This window comes from Schistocerca serialis, chromosome 10 (assembly GCF_023864345.2).
Source record: "Schistocerca serialis cubense isolate TAMUIC-IGC-003099 chromosome 10, iqSchSeri2.2, whole genome shotgun sequence".
Lineage (NCBI taxonomy): Eukaryota > Metazoa > Arthropoda > Insecta > Orthoptera > Acrididae > Schistocerca > Schistocerca serialis.
This window is the reverse complement of record NC_064647.1, coordinates 250,975,690-250,994,450: the sequence shown is the minus strand read 5'-3', so window position 1 is coordinate 250,994,450 and position 18,761 is coordinate 250,975,690. Positions and strand designations below refer to the sequence as shown.

The 18,761-nt window shown below is 45.4% G+C and overlaps 1 protein-coding gene across 1 annotated transcript in view; it reads left to right on the top strand.

The window, feature by feature from the left end:
• Nucleotides 1-18,761, top strand: part of LOC126424730 (uncharacterized) — a 101,717-nt gene that overhangs the window by 45,915 nt on the left and 37,041 nt on the right. The window contains exon 5 of the mRNA XM_050087449.1: nt 3,477-3,629. Within this exon, the coding sequence (XP_049943406.1) occupies nt 3,477-3,629 (153 nt within the window). The remainder of the gene's footprint in view (nt 1-3,476; nt 3,630-18,761) is intronic.

Sequence of the window (18,761 nt, the reverse complement as noted above, 5' to 3'; positions counted from 1 at the left end):
AAAACAGATCTTGGAGTATCTATCTCAGAAAAATAGCAATAATTTGTACCTGACATCTAAAAATAATTAGAAATACACATCATACAAGAGAAGATGAGATGTTTTCGAAGCTAAGGTATCAAGTTTATAAGAATTCGACGGCAAAAGCAGTGTGGGAACACGTATGAAGTCGTCTGAAGTCGTCTGAAGGCAGAAAAAAAGACAGACGGAGACAGGCTCAAAAAGTGTTGGAGGGAAAGAAAGAATTAAAATTGTCACGTGGACCTCAGCTGACCAATTATTTTCCAATGCACAGTGCACAAAACGTATTACAAAGAAGGCTCGTCGTAGAAGAAGAATTACTCATAAGTGAAGCACTCGACGAGTTCGGTGAAGGCAGATCGTGCACAGGCTGTGTTTCCTCCAGCATCCACATTTTAACATACTTACCTCCATGCAACGCCTTTGTTGACTACTAGATGTGCCGGCAAGCGTCACAGTGGCTGTTTTTCTCTACAGCTGGGGTCACATTTACAAGGCATATACATTTATTTGCATGTGCAAAATAAATAAAAGACAGTGATTTTTGTACATTAAATTAAATTTGAAAAAGTTTATTCATGTTCTTTGGGATATATAATATTTTTCGTCTTTCCGATTTCTGCAAAAACAAATTTTTCGGCTGTCCTAATCCAGAGGCGAATAACGGAAGGGATTGCGCGTTACACTTCTAAAGTCAACTAAATACCAACAGGTAGTTTTTGGGAATTTCTGCAGATCAACCCTTCTCATTGTCACCCCCATTCCTAGCGGAATATGTTACTCCTACGGTATTCTCGCATTCGGGAGGACGACGGTTCAATCCCGTCTCCGGCCATCCTGATTTAGGTTTTCCGTGATTTCCCTAAATCGTTTCAGGCAAATGCCGGGATGGTTCCTTTGAAAGGGCACGGCCGATTTCCTTCCCAATCCTTCCTTAACCCGAGCTTGCGCTCCGTCTCTAATGACCTCGTTGTCGACGGGACGTTAAACACTAACCACCACCACCACCTACGGTAAAAAATGGTTCAAATGGCTCTGAGCACTATGGGACTCAACTGCTGAGGTTATTAGTCCCCTAGAACTTAGAACTAGTTAAACCGAACTAACCTAAGGACATCACAAACATCCATGCCCGAGGCAGGATTCGAACCTGCGACCGTAGCGGTCTTGTGGTTCCAGACTGCAGCGCCTTTAACCGCACGGCCACTTCGGCCGGCTCCACCTACGGTATTGTTATGCAAATATTGAGTCACGTATACAGGAAATTTGGTTGCAGTTTTAAACGGAATGACGCGAACTCAAATAATGGATACACCAAGACAACGGAGTCTTCTCCCACTTACTGTCTTTCATTTATATCTTGACGATGTCATCAGGAAATGGCAAATATTATTACCAAAACACTTAAAAATCGATAGTAGTCCTCTAGACATACTGTTCTTTGCGGATGACCCTGTCATTTTAGGTGGAAACGAGGCGATCTACAACGCGCGCCTAACAGATTCGGGTAATCAGTAAATGAGTATAATTAAATACCTGCAAGTCAGAAGCAGAAGCAGACAACGAAAGCCAGTTAAGACCAGCAGTTTAGCAAATTGACAAATTCCTTCGTCCCTGGTGTGGTACCAGCTGGCGACATCAGTAAGTGAGACGCGGCGTCCCCCGCCGAGACCTGTGCGAAACAAGGGCGGGGCGCTGTGGCAGCAGAACACACACGTAGTTCCGGGTCTCCTGCAGACACGCCTCTGCTGCATCGCTGAGTGGCGCGCTAATTGGGAGTACGTAGGACAAAACGTCTAAAGTTGCGTCTCCAAATTCTGGCAGTATATGCGCCAAATGCAATGTCGCGTCCATCCGTAGAGAAATGGTGCCAACAACTTGACCGGGCTGCACAGACGCCGTGACGGTGTTTGGGAGTTATAGTCTGTCTGTAAACTGAAGAGCGAGCAGCGCCTTTGGTGGGGGAAGTGGCCTTTCCCGGAAGAACGCTGCCACTGGCCTACAGGGCCACCCAAAATCAGTTGCCCTGTTACCCGTCTAGCGGTGTAGTTCAGCGTGCAGTGATATACTGATATACGTCGTTTCTGTTTGTGGAATCTTTGTTGCCAGCGTCAGTCAGTTGACTTTGTGTACTCACAGATATACTTCAGTATCCCGAAGTGATGGATAATCGCCCTGCATTGCAAGAAAATGTGCGGAATACGAAGAAGAGGAGGTATTTGCGGAGTAACGAGCGTTCGATCGTCTCTAACGTTATTACAGCGTGTGTTAAGGAGGCAACACAAAAAGAACTGTTGGTTAACATTAACAGCCCCAATCAAAGGGCTGCAGTTTATGCAAACGTCAGCCTCGCCACTATAGGACGCATAAGGAAGGAACGTGAAAACAAGCCGCATGGTTTACTGGAATCGCCGCGAAGGAAAACTGATAATTTAGGGAGGAAACCCATCGTCATAGACAGTTTCACAAAATCAGTCATTCGACAAACGATGGAGGACTTTTACATAAACCAAAAAATAGTGCCGACATTACGGAAATTGCTTAATGCCGTGAAACAAAAAATACATTTTCCTTGGCAGAAAGATGTTTTACACAAGACATTGCGTGAAATGGGATTTACCTGGAAAAGATCTGTAAGTAAACGAAAGATTCTCGTAGAAAGAACGGATATAATTGACTGGCGATGTAAGTATCTGATCCAAGTGAGGAAATTAAGGGAGCTAGGCAGAAAATTCTTTTATATTGATGAAACTTGGGTGGACAATAACATTACTTACAGAAAATGTTGGCAGGGCCCTGGCGTTGAGGGCATTATGGACAATGTTAGCGGAAGCAATAGGATTATAGTGGTGAATATTGGATCAAAAGATGGGTTCTTACCCAATGCACAGTTGGTTTATAAAGCGGGTTGTGCAACAGGAGACTACCATGGGCAAATGAACTACGAAAACTTTTCTAATTGGATATCGAATAAAGTGATTCCGAATCTGCCACCAAACTGTGTTATTGTTATGGACAACGCTTCATATCACAACAAGGAACACAACAAAGCTCCAACTAGGTCCTCGAATAAAAGCGAAATGATTGAATGGTTATTAAAAAATAAGGTGGAAGCTGAGTTGACAATGAGAAAAACAAAATTATTTGATTTAATTAAACAACATAAGCCGGAAGACAAAGTATTTGAAATTAATAAAATACTTGAAGCCCATGGACACACTGTGCTGCGACTTCCACCATACAACTGTGACTTAAATCCGATTGAAATGGCGTGGGCAAAGCTCAAGAATTTCGTCAGAGGAAGAAATATTCTTGGAGATATTTGCATGACGAAGTTGCTGCAGTTGGTGAAAGAAGGTATGTAGACATTTTCTGAGCTTCCATGTTTTATTCCGAACTAAATTTTGCCGTAACCGAAAGAGAGCGTATACAAAAACTTGTCCCAATTGTTACAGGTTTTGAAACGATAAGTCAAGATGACTGGAGTGCATACTGCCTCCATGTGGAGAAACTTGAAAGAGAATATTGGGTTAAGGATGGGGTTATGGAAGACATAATAGACGCTATAGTTATTAATTTAGAAAGTGATGACGACGACGACGACGACAGTAATGATAGTGACAATGTTGATGATGACCTCTAAAATACGATGTATGTAAACAGGCAATGAATATTTTTTTGAAAAATATGTTGTGTGTTCTTTCAAGCCTGACTCTGCTCATACACTATGAAATTTCTTTTGGTAGAAATGTAGTACATGGTAGTAAAAGATTTTCCAAGATAAATACAGTCAAATGTTGTCCAAAGCAATAAATACCATTATCACTTGTTGTACAAAACCAGGAATAACTTGAGAGCTTCATGGTAAAATCAATTAACGTTTCGCTAGCAGAACGTGATTCAATCACGTAATACATTTAATGCCTAGAGAACAGCAGCATTTGAATATACTCTGTCACTAAAACTCTATCTCGGTTACTATTCACATGATTCTAAGGAATATTGCTTAAAACATGTGTGCAATAGCTAATCTAAACACTACTGAAATTTCTTTCGAGACACGTATACCGATTCTGGACTTCTATGTAAAAAGCTTGACATACAAGGTGCGTTCACATATTAATTTTTATTTTTTGGTAAGAACTTTACTTGTTAATCTACAACAATGTTATCCTATTCAAAATATTCCCCAGTACATGCTATACACTTATGCCAGTGCTTTTTCCAATTCCCAAAACACTTTAGGAATTATTTCCTCGGGATAGTTCATAGGCCTTTTGACTGCATTTTTAATCTCACCCATTCTTGTAAAACTGCTGTCCTTTAAGGCCTGCTTTGAAATGTTTATACCACTTGTGTGTTCTGGGTTTACTCATAAGAGACTCACCAAAAGCAATATTTAACATTCCTAAAAATTTGATACACTTTATTCCATTCTTATAACAAAATTTAGTACAGATTCTCTAATCTATTTTTATACAAAACAAATAATAGTTGATGCTACCAAAACACATATAACTTTTTTGACAACTGAGAGCCGGCCGCGGTGGTCTAGCGGTTCTGGCGCTGCAGTTCGGAACCGCGGGACTGCTACGGTCGCAGGTTCGAATCCTGCCTCGGGCATGGGTGTGTGTGATGTCCTTAGGTTAGTTAGGTTTAAGTGGTTCTAAGTTCTAGGGGACATATGACCTAAGATGTTGAGTCCCATAGTGCTCAGAGCCATTTGAACCATTTGACAACTGAGAACTGGGTAAATACCCAATATGCAAAACATTGCACAGATACTTTTCAGACATGTTTACGAAGAGAGTGGCAAAAAAAGCAGTGCAAACCGAACTAATACAAAACACGGAATTATAAATTTCTGCTTACTTTTTAAACACTCTTCGTGTTGCAAGAATTGTTAAGTTCCAATGCAGACCCTTTAAAGAAAACTTCTACATTTTAGTAAGAACAAGCCTTAAATTCTACAGGTTGATTGCACTATATCTGGTTCGTCTTACGAATAGAGGAACATACATTCACATGAAGAGGCATTCGGTTCTATGTTTGTAGTAGAATACTGACTTCCGTTCTTATGTTAATATTATTTACTCTATAATGTTTTGTTTCGAAGAAGCTATCGTCTTTTGTTTTCCTTATACTCTTAATGCATTTGTCTAAAAATAAACACAGCCGGGACGTATCTGTACGCGGCGTCGCCACAGATATGAAGCGCGCACCGCCGCAGGGCCGGTACTACGTTGTGAAACAGCCTGTAGAAGCGCCCTGTGACGTAGCAGGGTAGGCAGAGTGGGGACTCGCTTGCTCGCTCTTCAGTTTACAGACAGACTATACAGAGCTTGGACCGTGCCATTCCCATGTTTCCGGCGAGCTGGAACATCTTGGGGGAAGAGGGAGTGGGGGGGGGGGGGGGGGAGATCAGATTTTCCAGCGGTGTGGACGTTCACTCGCGTGGTTATAGTGACAGACGCCGGATTTCTGCCATCGAGGAACTGGACGAGTGGCTGAACGTTGTGTATAGACACTTGTTGACAATGTTGAACAGGGGCCCAAAAAAATGTATCCACTGTTTAAAACTCCATAACTTGCAAACTAATTGACGGAGTTGTCTCATCTTTGGTGAAAGCGTAGTCCAGCTTAAAGATATCACTGTAGGTGTTCTAAATAGTCACCATTAACATCCACACACAAACGATGCCGCAGAACTGCAGCACGAACTACTGACTGCAACGTGTTCAGTTGGATATTTGCACACGAATGTACGATGAATTCTTCAATTTCATCCAATGTGCGTGGCTTTTGTGGATAAACTACGTCCTTTAATAATCCCCACAGGTAAAAGTCCAGGGGGGTTATGTCTGGGGAACGCGGTGGATACCCCACAGCACCTCTACGGCCTAGCCATCTTCCTGGTAGATTTTCGTCGAGATACGCCCTAACACGATTTTGGTAGTGGGCTGGGGGACAATCTTGTTGAAAGTAAACTCTTTCGTCTCCATACGAGTCTCGGATGGCAGCTAAAATGGATGTCTGAAGCTTCTGAAGGTACACCTCACCGGTAACTGTGCCGTCAAAGAAGAATGGCCCAATCGAGCCCCGGTAAGACAACCCACACCACACATTTACTCTTGGCAAATTCACGGCTCTGTCTACATGGACGTTCGGATTTTCGGCGGCCCAGTAGATGCAATTGTGGCGATTCACTGTACCATTGAGTTTGAACTGTGCCTCATCAGACCACACAATCATCTCCGCAAACTCTTCATCTAGGTGCAACTAAGAACAAAACACTGACTATCTGGCGACTGTCATCTGACAAATCAAAACAACGCAAAACAACGCTTGTGCGGCGATTGCTGGCACTACAAACTATTACACTACCAAAGATGAGACGACTCCGTCAATTAGTTTGCCAGTTACGGACTTTTAAACAGTGGATACATTTTTTTGGACCCCTCTGTAGTATCGTGTGTCTGAGTCAGTTTGAACCGTAGTGCAGCATTCAATAAAATTTACTTGGCTTACCATAACAACGCGTAACTTACTTTTTGAAACTCCCTCGTGGATGTGTATGGAATGGTAAAGCGAGAATACCACTACAGAAATCCCGGTTTGTATCTCACCAACGGAGCAGCGTTTCTAAAACTATGGGAGATATTAGTGATGAAACTGTATACAGTAATGAAACCACCTGGCACATGAAACTGCTCTGGCCCCTAACTCTATCTGGGACCTTTGCCCTCCGCGGGACAGTGTTGCAATGCCTCATGAGCCCTCCCTCCAACCCCCTCCTCCGCTGAATCCTTCCGCTCCGCCGGTGACAGCAGAACCAACGTTGTCGTACAGATGTGAACGATGCACTTCTTAAACGACATATCGAAAGGACGTGGTCTACAGTGATGGCATTTTTAACGGCCGTAACTAGCTACAAAATTAAAAAAATGGTTCAAATGGCTCTAAGCAGTATGGGACTTAACATCTGAGGTCATCGGTCCCCTAGACTTGGAACTACTTAAACCAAACTAACCTAAGAACATCACACACATCCATGCTATAGACAGGATTCGAACCTGCGACCGTAGCAGCAGCGCGGTTCCGGACTAAAGCGCCTAGAACCGCTCGGCCACAGCGGCCGGCGCTACAAAATTACTTTATGGAGAGACAGAGAGAGCAAGATTTTAGCAATTAAATTAAACATATTTAATCTGAATGAAGAAGTAGTACAGGATTACAGGAAAATGGAATAACAAGGATCGCAAGAAATGAGCAGACTGAAGCCACCGCTGAAGTATGAGCCAGAACATGGTAGAGGGCACATCGATGTGTGGAATGAAAAGTGGACTGAGCGAAGTACCTGTTGCTGCAACAAACCAGAGATGGTCTACACCGTGATGTAGATGACTGTGTTGGTGGTGATCGCTTGCGCCCGTCCACAATAGTAATTTAGGGCTGACCTCAAGACTATGACGACGATGTCTGGCTTCCATATCACGTCTGAAACACTGAGTCAGAGTCTCGCCATATTACCGACCACGGTAAGAGGATGTTAGTATTATCTACTGCAGAGCTTTGTTGTTTGGCTTTAAGGAAGATAAAGAAAAGTTACAGCGCAATATGTCGGGCGAAATGAGAGATGTATTCACGACGACTACTGAAGATGACGAACTGCAACTGAGAGTCAAGATGACGGTTTACGTAGTCGCTTTTTTTCTTTTAATTTGATGCGATGTTTTGCGCCATTAACTGGTTTTCGAAGCTCGCTATAAGGAGGAGATGTTACAGGAGCATTAGCCGAGCGGTCTGGGGAGCCTTGTCACGGTTCGCGTGGCTCCCCCAGTCAGAGTTTCGAGCCCTCCCTCGGGCATGGGTGTGTGTGTTGTCCTTGGCGTAACTTAGTTTAAGTTAGATTAAGTAGTGTGTAAGTCTAGGTACAGATGACTTCGGCAGTTTGGTCTCATAGAATCTTACCACAAATTTCAAATTACAGGAACGTTATCTTCTGGACCAGATACAGCCAGACGCTAGGGTGCGTGTGCGTGTGCGTGTAAGCCGGTTAAACTGTACATTATTGAAATGTATTTCTGAAGCATACCAAAATGCAATGCAATGTAAGGGGTAAGACATATCGGCCTTTTCGTTTCGTACACATTTCGTTATGTTATGCTTAGATTTCCGTTATTTCCGCAAGCACCAGGAATCTGGCGTCTAGCTGCACGAGCTCGAAATTGTAGTTAACGATGCAGTAAATCGTACTAAATCCAAAAAAACGGCTGTTTGCATATCAAACCTACATAAACCGCCAACAACAGAGATATTTCTACACCGCCTGACACGAAAAATGAAGCTCCTAGAACGCGGGGAGGGAACGAAATGAAACTTTCAGTTGAGAGGGTATGTGCATGTTAGCTTTACAAGTATCTTGGTAGCATGATCCTAAAGGCCGCGCACTCTTCTTGACTATCTAAGAGCTCGGACGTCCTTTTGTGATTCAAAAATCTCTATTGAACCAGCATACTGGATGACACTGTCTCGCCACCCCTGAATGCCGCATCGTCTGAAGTTCCGTAAACATTGAGTTCTAGGCCTGATTTCTATGCCAAGGAAAACACGCGTAGGGTAGATTGAATCTCTGTGTGGGAGTAATTGTGCGTCCATGTTGCGTTCCTTGTTCAAACTGGCGGAATAATCGAAAGCAAAATTCGCCATTTTTCAGCAAAGACTGAATCGTCATGGCCGATTTGTGACGAGCGGCGAAAATAATCATGAAACTTAACGGGGTACACGGTGCACCGAGTTAATCGTGACTGAATATGTTCCGCACATTCGATCAAACCAAGAAATTATAAAACCACGAAATTGAAAGTGGACTGACTGCCACCTTTCAGGTCGACTGCACCCCATCTGGCTGGGATGCACGCACCGCTTCAGCCGGGAAGGGTGTCATATAGGGCCGTTGCATGCTCTCATCACACAAGCTGGCCCGCAGCTGTTACAGCCCTGGCCCTCGACACCCTGGGACAGGAATGATGTCCGACACGCTCTCAGCTGTGTCCTGTCGTGGACGGATGTGTGGACCTGGCTAGCGACGAGATCGTGCGGACGCTTCACAGGGAGACACGTGCCACGTGTGGACGAGAGTTGTCCTGTTGGAAAACGGCAACGAGATACTGTAGCTCGAGATGTTGCAGGACTACCAGCCGCCACGCCCAGTGGCTCCTGTCCAGACTCCAGGGCCCTGGAAGACCGGCGGGACTTTCGGCCAGGCCGCCGCCACGCCACGCCACGCGCCCTGCGGTGGTGGTCCGGGGCAGTGCAGACCCGACCGCCAGCAGGCCGCGCTTCCCGCCCCACAGGCGTGCGCACAGCCCTCTGTGCTGCACCGTCAACGGCTGACTACGCGTGCGACCGTAACCCCCTAGTCTAGTCTAGTCTAGTCTAGCCTGGCTGCCACTAGTCTCCGACCTGCGGTGTGGCACGGTGTACAACGTTGACGTCAGATGGCTGGCGCACGCATGGAGAAGTTGCTGTGTACTTGGAGTGCAATGCAGAGATCCCCCCTCGTGGCGGTCAGACGTGGTCGCCCAGAACCTTGAAGACGAGTACGCGTGCCCCCAGCACCGCGCTACAGGCGACTGCACCACTTATCTGGATATTGCACGATTCGACCAGCCGGCCAAATGGAGGTCCCTTTCAAACTTTTGTCAGGTGCTGATAACGCTGTCTCACACGAGTGTTCAGCATCTCCATATCTTTCTCGGTTACCATTCAAGATCTGACCTTTTTTTTTTCTTTATTGAGTTTCGATTCCCCCAGAAGGGGGCGAGCTGGGAGCAGCTTAGTATGCCGCTCTTCAGCCTGCAGAATTTGTTTTAAGAAGATGCAGATAATAAATAACAAAAACAGGCGATAAAATCGGAGACTTAAATGGTAACATGGCGGAAAATCGTGGAACTTAAAACGTAGAACAAAGGGTTGATGATGCTAATAAAATACATATGAAGCAGACAGGTAAAATAATAGACAGGCAATTAAAAAAACATGGCGACCGGCTGGTTTCTGTTCACAAGAGACATAAATTCTCCACCCCCCCACCCCCCAACGACAGCATGATTTCTGTTTGTAACACTTTGTAAAGACGAACAACATTGAACATTCACTTGAACACTGCACTAAAACGTTGTCACAAATAATACCACAGCCGAGGGCAGACGGGGGAACCCGGACAGATGATGGGAAAGAAAAGGGGGGGAAGGAGAGGAAATACGAAGGGGGGGGAGGGAGAAAGCAGCCAATGGAGGACGAGGACCCATAACAGAGAGGGGGGGGATGCTAGGCATATGCGACAGAGTGGGGAAAGGCAGAGGAGGGGAATACAAAAGGACTCGGGGGGAGGGAGAAGGGAGGCAGGGAGAGTTAGGTGGTGAGAAAACAGGATGGAAGGGGGGGGGGGAAGAGAGAGCCCAGGGAAAGGACAGAGGAAAGGATGGGGGTGAGGATCAGAGTTGATGGGAGGGATAAATGGAGGGAGAGAGGGCATCATCCGGGAGGGGGAGTTGACGGAAACCACCTTGGGAAAGGAGACGAAGGGTGTAGAGATGGAGGGTAGGGGGGACACAACAGCAAAGGTGTCGCAGAGGGCGGGGATGGAAGAGGCGAGGCGCAACGAGGGGGTGAGGGGGATCATGGCGGCGGGAGGTGCAGACGTAGAGTGTGCAGATATGTTGGAGGAATAGGAGCAGATGGGGGAATGGAATGAGGTCATAGAGGATCCGCATGGGGGACTGGAGGCGTATATTGAAGGCGAGGCGGAGTACATGGCGTTCGAGGATCTGGAGGGACTTATAGAATTTTGGGAGGGCGGATATCCAGGCAGGACTGGCATAAGAGAGGATGGGACGGATTAAGGATTTGTAGGTGTGGAGGATGGTAGAGGGGTGCAACCCCCATGTCCGGCCAGAGAGGAGTTTGAGGAGTCTGAGGCGGTTGTGGGTTTTGGATTGGACAGAGTGGGGATGAGGGATCCAGGTGAGATGTCTGGTAACAACACTGAACACGAAAGACACTAGTGCACCCTGGTGGCCGTTCCAGCTGCCACAGAGAACTGCAGCTGTAGTCAGTTTCATGCCTGCCGGTGGTGAGTGTGTACCAAGTTACACTGGAATTCGAAAGTTACTTCTCTCTCTCTATCACGCACTCTATTATTATTATTATTGTTGTTGTTGTTGTTGTTGTTGTTGTTGTTGGCTTATGTTACGTTTTGTTAACAAATGTTTACTCTCTGTTATCTAAGATAATCAAAAAAATGGTTCAAATGGCTCTGAGCACTATGGGACTCAACTGCTGAGGTCATTAGTCCCCTAGAACTTAGAACTAGTTAAACCTAACTAACCTAAGGACATCACAAACACCCATGCCCGAGGCAGGATTCGAACCTGCGACCGTAGCGGTCTTGCGGTTCCAGACTGCAGCGCCTTTAACCGCACGGCCACTTCGACCGGCCTCTAAGATAATCTTCGCTGTATATAATTCATTGCTTAACTGATGCTTTTCGACTGTCTTTTAAAATGTTTCTGTTTTATTAAAAATGGGTTACAAACAGTGTCGACCACAGTTGGACCTATGGAATGAAATAGGAGTTTTACTGGAGACCAGAACTAGACAAAATCTTTATCGGAAGTAAAAAACCACGTACGGCGAAGTAATCATCGGAAAGTGATGGATAAATATAACAGTTTCAGCAAAATTGGATCGTTTGTTCAAGAGGAAGACCTTCACAAATTGAGCAAGTCAACAACCCGCTGGCCCATCTCTGGCTCTTACCCAAGCAGTTATTCGGATTCAATGGCTATCGGTTTGGGTCAGCAATGTGAGCACCCTGAGACGCTTACACCACGATGGTAGGCAGTGGCGGTGAACGGGCCACGTGTTATGGCTCGGCAGTTGACGTTCGTCGTAACCATTGAAATAAGTTTTATTGCTGTCGACACTGTTTTCAATGAATTTGTAAAGTACTTTTACACAGACCGCTGGTTTCACACGAGAAATCTTCTCGAAAATTGCGTATTTGTTTTAGTAATATCTCTAACGTCGTTTAATAAGTTACTGTACAATAGCAGAAACTATGTCACGAACTGAGCCTTGTGTGTGTCGCATGGACACCGTAATGTTACAAAGTCTGTATACCAAGGGCAGTAGCAGTTCCCTTTTAGAGCTACACACGCTAAAACATTTCCCCGTCAGTGAATCGTATGCCTGTAGTATGATTTTGACAGATCTGCAAAACACACTTGTTACTGCGAATTTAAGTACACGAGCACCATCTTTATGGCAGACTGGAAACTTTCATCCTCCGGTTCATATTACTATCGTTGTTCAGGAACAAAAATAGAAAAACTGAAGTTAAAAGGAAACATATGCCGCATGATTCCAGAACAGCGATGTTAAATACAGAATGTGTTGACCTCGCAGTCCATCAGCGTGCAAAGGTTGAACTGCCGCTGTACCTACGATATTATAAGAGCAATTGTCTCCGTTAATGAGACTCGCAAATCAGGCAGAAATGAGAACGCGTAGGCTGGAGCCATCCAGACGGCCGCCGTTTCCGCGCTGCGACAGCCTGGGGGTCTTTCTGCGGCTGCTATTGGCTCTGGAATCGTATTTACTGTCGAGGCAGCGCAAATTGAGCGATACAGCGCAGAACACGCTTTTTTCCAATCACGGTTCCGCTTACAGGATCATTAAAATTCCAAAATAAACAATACAATGCGAGTGAAGAGCAAACGGAGTTTCCATTATGGTCTCCGCCTGACCTTTCACCGGTCGCCGGCTGCGTTAATTCACTGGCAGGGGGGGGGGGGGAGGGGGAGGGGGGGGAGGTGAGGAGGTGGCTGCGAGCCCCCACGCACACACGCACACGCACACGCACACCCACACACACACGCACACACGTCTGACCCCAGCGCGCGGCATCTCCTCACTCCTCACATGCGAAACGCTGTGAAGCGAGTGGGTGGCGGGCGGCACCTCGCACTGCGCCGTCTGTTAGGCTCACATCGCGGCATTCCGCCGACGACCGACATCGCCCGAAGATGGCCGATCTTTTCAAATCAGATTGCCAGAACCAATCTCACGGCCCGAACGTACAGACAGAGATTTTAACTGTGGTCGACACTGTTTGTAACCCATTTTTAATAAAACAGAAACATTTTAAAAGACAGTTGAAAAGCATCAGTTAAGCAATGAATTATATACAGCGAAGATTATCTTAGATAACAGAGAGTAAACATTTGTTAACAAAACGTAACATAAGCCAACAACAACAACAACAACAATAATAATAATAGAGTGCGTGATAGAGAGAGAGAAGTAACTTTCGAATTCCACTGTAACTTGGTACACACTCACCACCGGCAGGCATGAAACTGACTACAGCTGCAGTTCTCTGTGGCAGCTGGAACGGCCACCAGGGTGCACTAGTGTCTTTCGTGTTCAGTGTTGTTACCAGACATCTCACCTGGATTCGCTGGAATTCAAATGAGGTAGCCTTCTTCAGTCGAATCGGACGATGTTCTCACACACGAAATGTGTACTGACGATCTGACAAGTTTAGTCCAATGGGGAAGGAGTTTGTGGCATCCTGAGGACGAAAAATATCATATTCGTGATGTTACTCGGGACCTATGGAATGAAATAGGAGTTTTACTGGAGACCAGAACTAGACAAAATCTTTATCGGAAGTAAAAAACGACGTACGGCGAAGTAATCATCGGAAAGTGATGGATAAATATAACAGTTTCAGCAAAATTGGATCGTTTGTTCAAGAGGAAGACCTTCACAAATTGAGCAAGTCAACAACCCGCTGGCCCATCTCTGGCTCTTACCCAAGCAGTTATTCGGATTCACATAGATTGATAGAATTGTTGGTTCTCTTCCTGTGGGACATCGTGCTAAATTCTATCCAACTGGCACGTTAGATCGTCAAAATACGGAGCTGGCTACAGGGCACCGCCCGTAATGGATAAAGCTTCTACAGCTGGGGCTAGATCCGGCGACCTTTCTGGCCGAGGTAGTGTTTGGCAAGCACAAAGACAGGCAGTAGAAACTCTCGCCGTGTGCGGGCGGCCGTTATCTTGCTGAAACTTAAGCCCAGGATGGCTTGTTGTGAGTGTGACACCTCAGACCATCACTCTTCGTTGTCGGGCGATTGGGCGGAGGACGTTCAAGTCGGTGTGGCATCGCTGGCTGGTTAGTCCCCAAATACATCTTCACTGGTAATCGGGGCCCACTTCGGAGCGATACTCTGTATGTAATCGTCTGAGTCTGGCTCTGATTACCTACTGTCACTCGATTTTGACACCTGGCATTCACCAGTCTCTTTATCCCTCGTCCGTAGCGGTTGGCTATAACGGCGACAGAGAATGGTCAGCATCAGTGGGAACCGTAGAGCGGAACTGAAGAGCTGAGACTCAGCTGGAACTGGCAGAGTGCCGAACAAATGAGCTGGCCCAGTATATTCTTACCGCTCACCTTTGTAGATTCACAGCGTTTTCATCATATCGTACTAATGAACTTGGGTCTGAAACCTGCCTTACCTTTGATCGAGATGATGTGTTCATTCCACCCAGAGTGTCGGTTAGATCGTCAGTGAGAGAGCACCGTGAGTTCCTGCTGCTAATAAGGCGAGTACACCATTCGTTTATTACATACTTTTACGAGCTTCAAACAGGAGCGACTTATATTCAGTTACCTGCGTATTTACTAGTATATTTTTGTAATTTCTTGTGTGTATGAGAGCTTACTAGGAAAAACTTTTCATTTTAAAAACAGTGTAGTGCACAGTACCGCCGTTGCTATCGCCCCTCGTATCATACAGGCTTTTGTTTGTTGTCCTTAGAACAGCTCAGTGTCAGTTAGACAGTCAGTGAGAGAGCACTGCGAGTTCCTACTGCTGATAAGGCGAGTACACTGTTCGTGTATTACATATTTTTACGAGTTTCAAATGGGAGCGAGTTCAGAAATGGATAGTCACTGTGATTGCTGTGTACATATGCGAGCTGAGTTGGTGACCCTTCGCCCACAGCTCCAGGCTGCTTTGGCTTCCATCACACAGCTTGACGCTGCTGCCAAGGGGCAGCACTGTGTGGGTTCGGATGCAGGGATACGAGGGACGTCGAGCACGTCCCACGTGTCCCACGATCGGTCCACTGCTGTGACTGCCCCTGGTATTGGATGCACAGTGGTTGACCCCTCACCTGTGGTCGAGTGGGAGATCTTTCCAAAGTCTGGCAGGCAGCAAAAGACTCTCCGAGGGGCTGATCATAGGGCCTCCCCAGTTCGTTTGACGAACAGGTTTTGGGAGTTATCTGTGGCTGACGAAGTCATTCACCCTGTTCCAGAGGGAACTTCTTGGCCCGCTAGGTCAGGGCATTCACAGAGGGTGGGTTTGCTGGTAGTTGGGAGCTCCAACGTTAGGTGCGTAATAAGGCCCCGTAGGAACGTGGCTGCCAAGAAGGGGAAGGAAGCCAGTGTGCACTCCGTGTGCATACCGGGGGGAGCCATTCCAGATGTGGAAAGGGTGCTTCCGAATGCCATGAAGAGTACGGGGTGCAGCCAACTGCAGGTGGTGGCTCATGTCGGTACCAATTACGTGTGTTGCTTTGGAACAGAGGAGATGCTCTCTGGTTTCGGGCGGTAAAGACTGACAGTCTTGGTTCCGAGATTAACGCGGAGCTCATCATTTGCAGCATCGTCGACAGAACCGACTGTAGTCCTTTGGTGCAGAGCCGAGTGGAGGGTCCGAGTCAGAGGCTCAAACGGTTCTGTGACTGTGTAAGCTGCATATTCGATGACTTGCGGCATCGGGTGGTGGGTTTCCAGGTTCCGCTTAATAGGTCAGGAGTCCACTAGACACACGAAGCGGCTGCACGTGTAGCGGGGGCTGTGTGGAAGGCACGTGGCAGTTTTCTTAGGTCAGAGGGTTTCAGGGAACCACAGAAAGGGCGGCCGTCTAACAGTGGGCAGGTCAAACACAGTAAGGTAGTTGTAGAAACGATCGGTATTGTACTTGTAAATTGTGGTAGCTGTGCTGGAAAACAACCAGAGTTCCAAGCCCTAATAGAAAGCACTGAAGCTAGGTACGGAAAGCTGAGTAAAGCCGGATATAAGTTCAGCCGAAATTTTTTCAAGCGACCTGACAGAGTTCAGAAAGGATACATTAAATACAGTTGATGGTGGGGTATTTATTGCTGTCAGTAGTAGTTTACCTTGTAGTGAAACTGAATTAGATAGTTCCTGTGCGCCGGCCTTGGTGGCCGAGCGGTTCTAGGCGCTTGAGTCTGGAACCGCGCGACCGCTACGATCACAGGTTCGAATCCTGCCTCGGGCATGGATGTGTGTGATGTCCTTAGGTTAGTTAGGTTTAAGTAGTTCTAAGTACTAGGGGACTGATGACCTGAGATGTTAAGTCCCATAGTGCTCAGAGCCATTTGAACCATTTTTGAACCATAGTTCCTGCGAAATAGTATGGGAGAGATTATTCTTGACAATCGGAGTAAACAATTAATTGGATCGTTTTACCGACCCCCCGACTCAGAAGATATAGTAGCTGAACAGTTCAAAGAAAACTTGAGTCTCATTTCCAATAGATACCCCACTCATACAATTATAGTCGGTGGCGATTTCAATCTAACACCGATATATTGGAAAAATTATACGTTTAAAGCCAGCGGCAGGCATAAAACGTCATCCGAAATTGTACTGAATGCTTTCTCAGATATTTTGAACAATTAGTTCATGAGCCCACTCGAAGCGTAAATGGTTGCGAAAGCATACTTGACCTCTTAGCAACAAATAATCCTGGACGAATAGGGAGTATCATGACGAATACAGGGATTAGCGACCACAAGGCAGTTGTTGCTAGGCTGGATACCTAACACCCACAACCATCAAAACGTAACACACAGAACTTGTATTTAAAAAAGCTGATAAAAATGCTCTTAACTCCTCTTTAAGAGAGAGTCTCCAATCCTTCCGATCTGATCATGTAAGCATAGAAAAGATATGGAATGATTTCAGAGAGTTAGTACCGGCAATTGAGAGATATATACCACATAAATTAATATGTGATGGTACTGATTTCCCCCTGGTACACAAAACGGGTCACATCGATGTAGCAGAAGCAACGAAAAAAAGCATGCCAAATTTAAAAGAACGGTAATAAAACACCAAGACTGGCAAAGTTCGAAGTATAGCGCGTACTTCAATGCGAGATGCTTTTAATAATTTCCACAGCGAAATTCTGTTTCGAAGTCTGGCAGAAAACCCAAAGAGATTCTGGTCATACATAATGCATACCAGTGGCAAGACGCAATCAATACCTTCACTGCGCAACAACGGTGAAGTCACTGATGGCAGTGCCACTAAAGCGGAGTTATTAAACACGATTTTCCGAAACTCCTTCACCCAAGAAGACGAAGTAAATGTTCCTGAATTCCAATCAAGAACAACTGCCAAGATGAGAAACATAGAAGTAGATATCCTCGGTGTAACAAAGCAACTAAAATCACTTAATAAAGGCACGGTCTCCGATCCAGATTGTATACCAGTCAGGTTCCTCTCAAAGTATGCTGATAAAATAGCTCCATATTTAGCAATTATATACAACCACTCGCTCACAGAAAGATCCGTACCTAAAGACTGTAAAATAGCTCAAGTCACGCCAATACCCAAAAAGGGAAGTAGGAGTAATCCGCTGAATTACAGGCCTATATCACTAACGTCGATTTGCAGTAGGGTTTTGGAACATATACTGTATTCGAACATTATGAATTACCTCAAATAAAACGATTTATTGACGCACAGTTAGCATGGTTTCAGAAAATATCGTTCTCGTGAACCACAACTAGCTCTTTATGCTCGTGAAGTAATGAGTGGTATCGACAGGGGATGTCGATTGATTCCATATTTTTAGATATCCAGAAATCTTTCTACACCGTTCCTCACAAGCGTCTTCTAATCAAACTGCGTGCCTATGGAATATCACCTCGGTTGCGCGACTAGATTGGTGACTTCCTCTCAGAAAGGTGACAGTTCGTAGTAATAGACGGAAAGTCATCGAGTAAAACAGAAGTAATATCTGGTGTTCCCCAAGGAAGTGTTATAGGCCCTCTATTGTTCCTGATCTATATTAATGACGTAGGAGACAATCTGAGTAGCCGTCTTAGATTGTTAGCAGGTGATGATGTTATATACCGTCTTGTAAAGTCACCAGATGACCAAAACTAATTGCATAATGATTTAGATAAGATATCTGTGTGGTACGAAAAGTGGCAATTGACCCTGAGTAAAGAAAAGTGTGAAGTTATTCACATAAAGAAATCAGCTAAATTTCGATTATGCGATAAGTCACATAATTCTTAAGGCTGTAAATTCAACTAAATACTTAGGGATTATAATTACAAATAACCCAAATTGGGAGGATCACATAGATAATATTGTGGGTAGAGCAAACCAAAGACTGCGATTTATTGGCAGAACACTTAGAAGGTGCAACATGCCTACTAAAGAGACTGCTTACACCACACTTGTCCATCCTTTTCTAGAGTATTGCTGTACGGTGTGGGATCCGCATCAGGTGGAACTGACGGATGACATCGAAAAAGTACAAAGAAGGACTATCACAATATAGGGGAAATAGTGCCACAGACATGACACTTGAAATGGAGTGGCTATCATTAAAC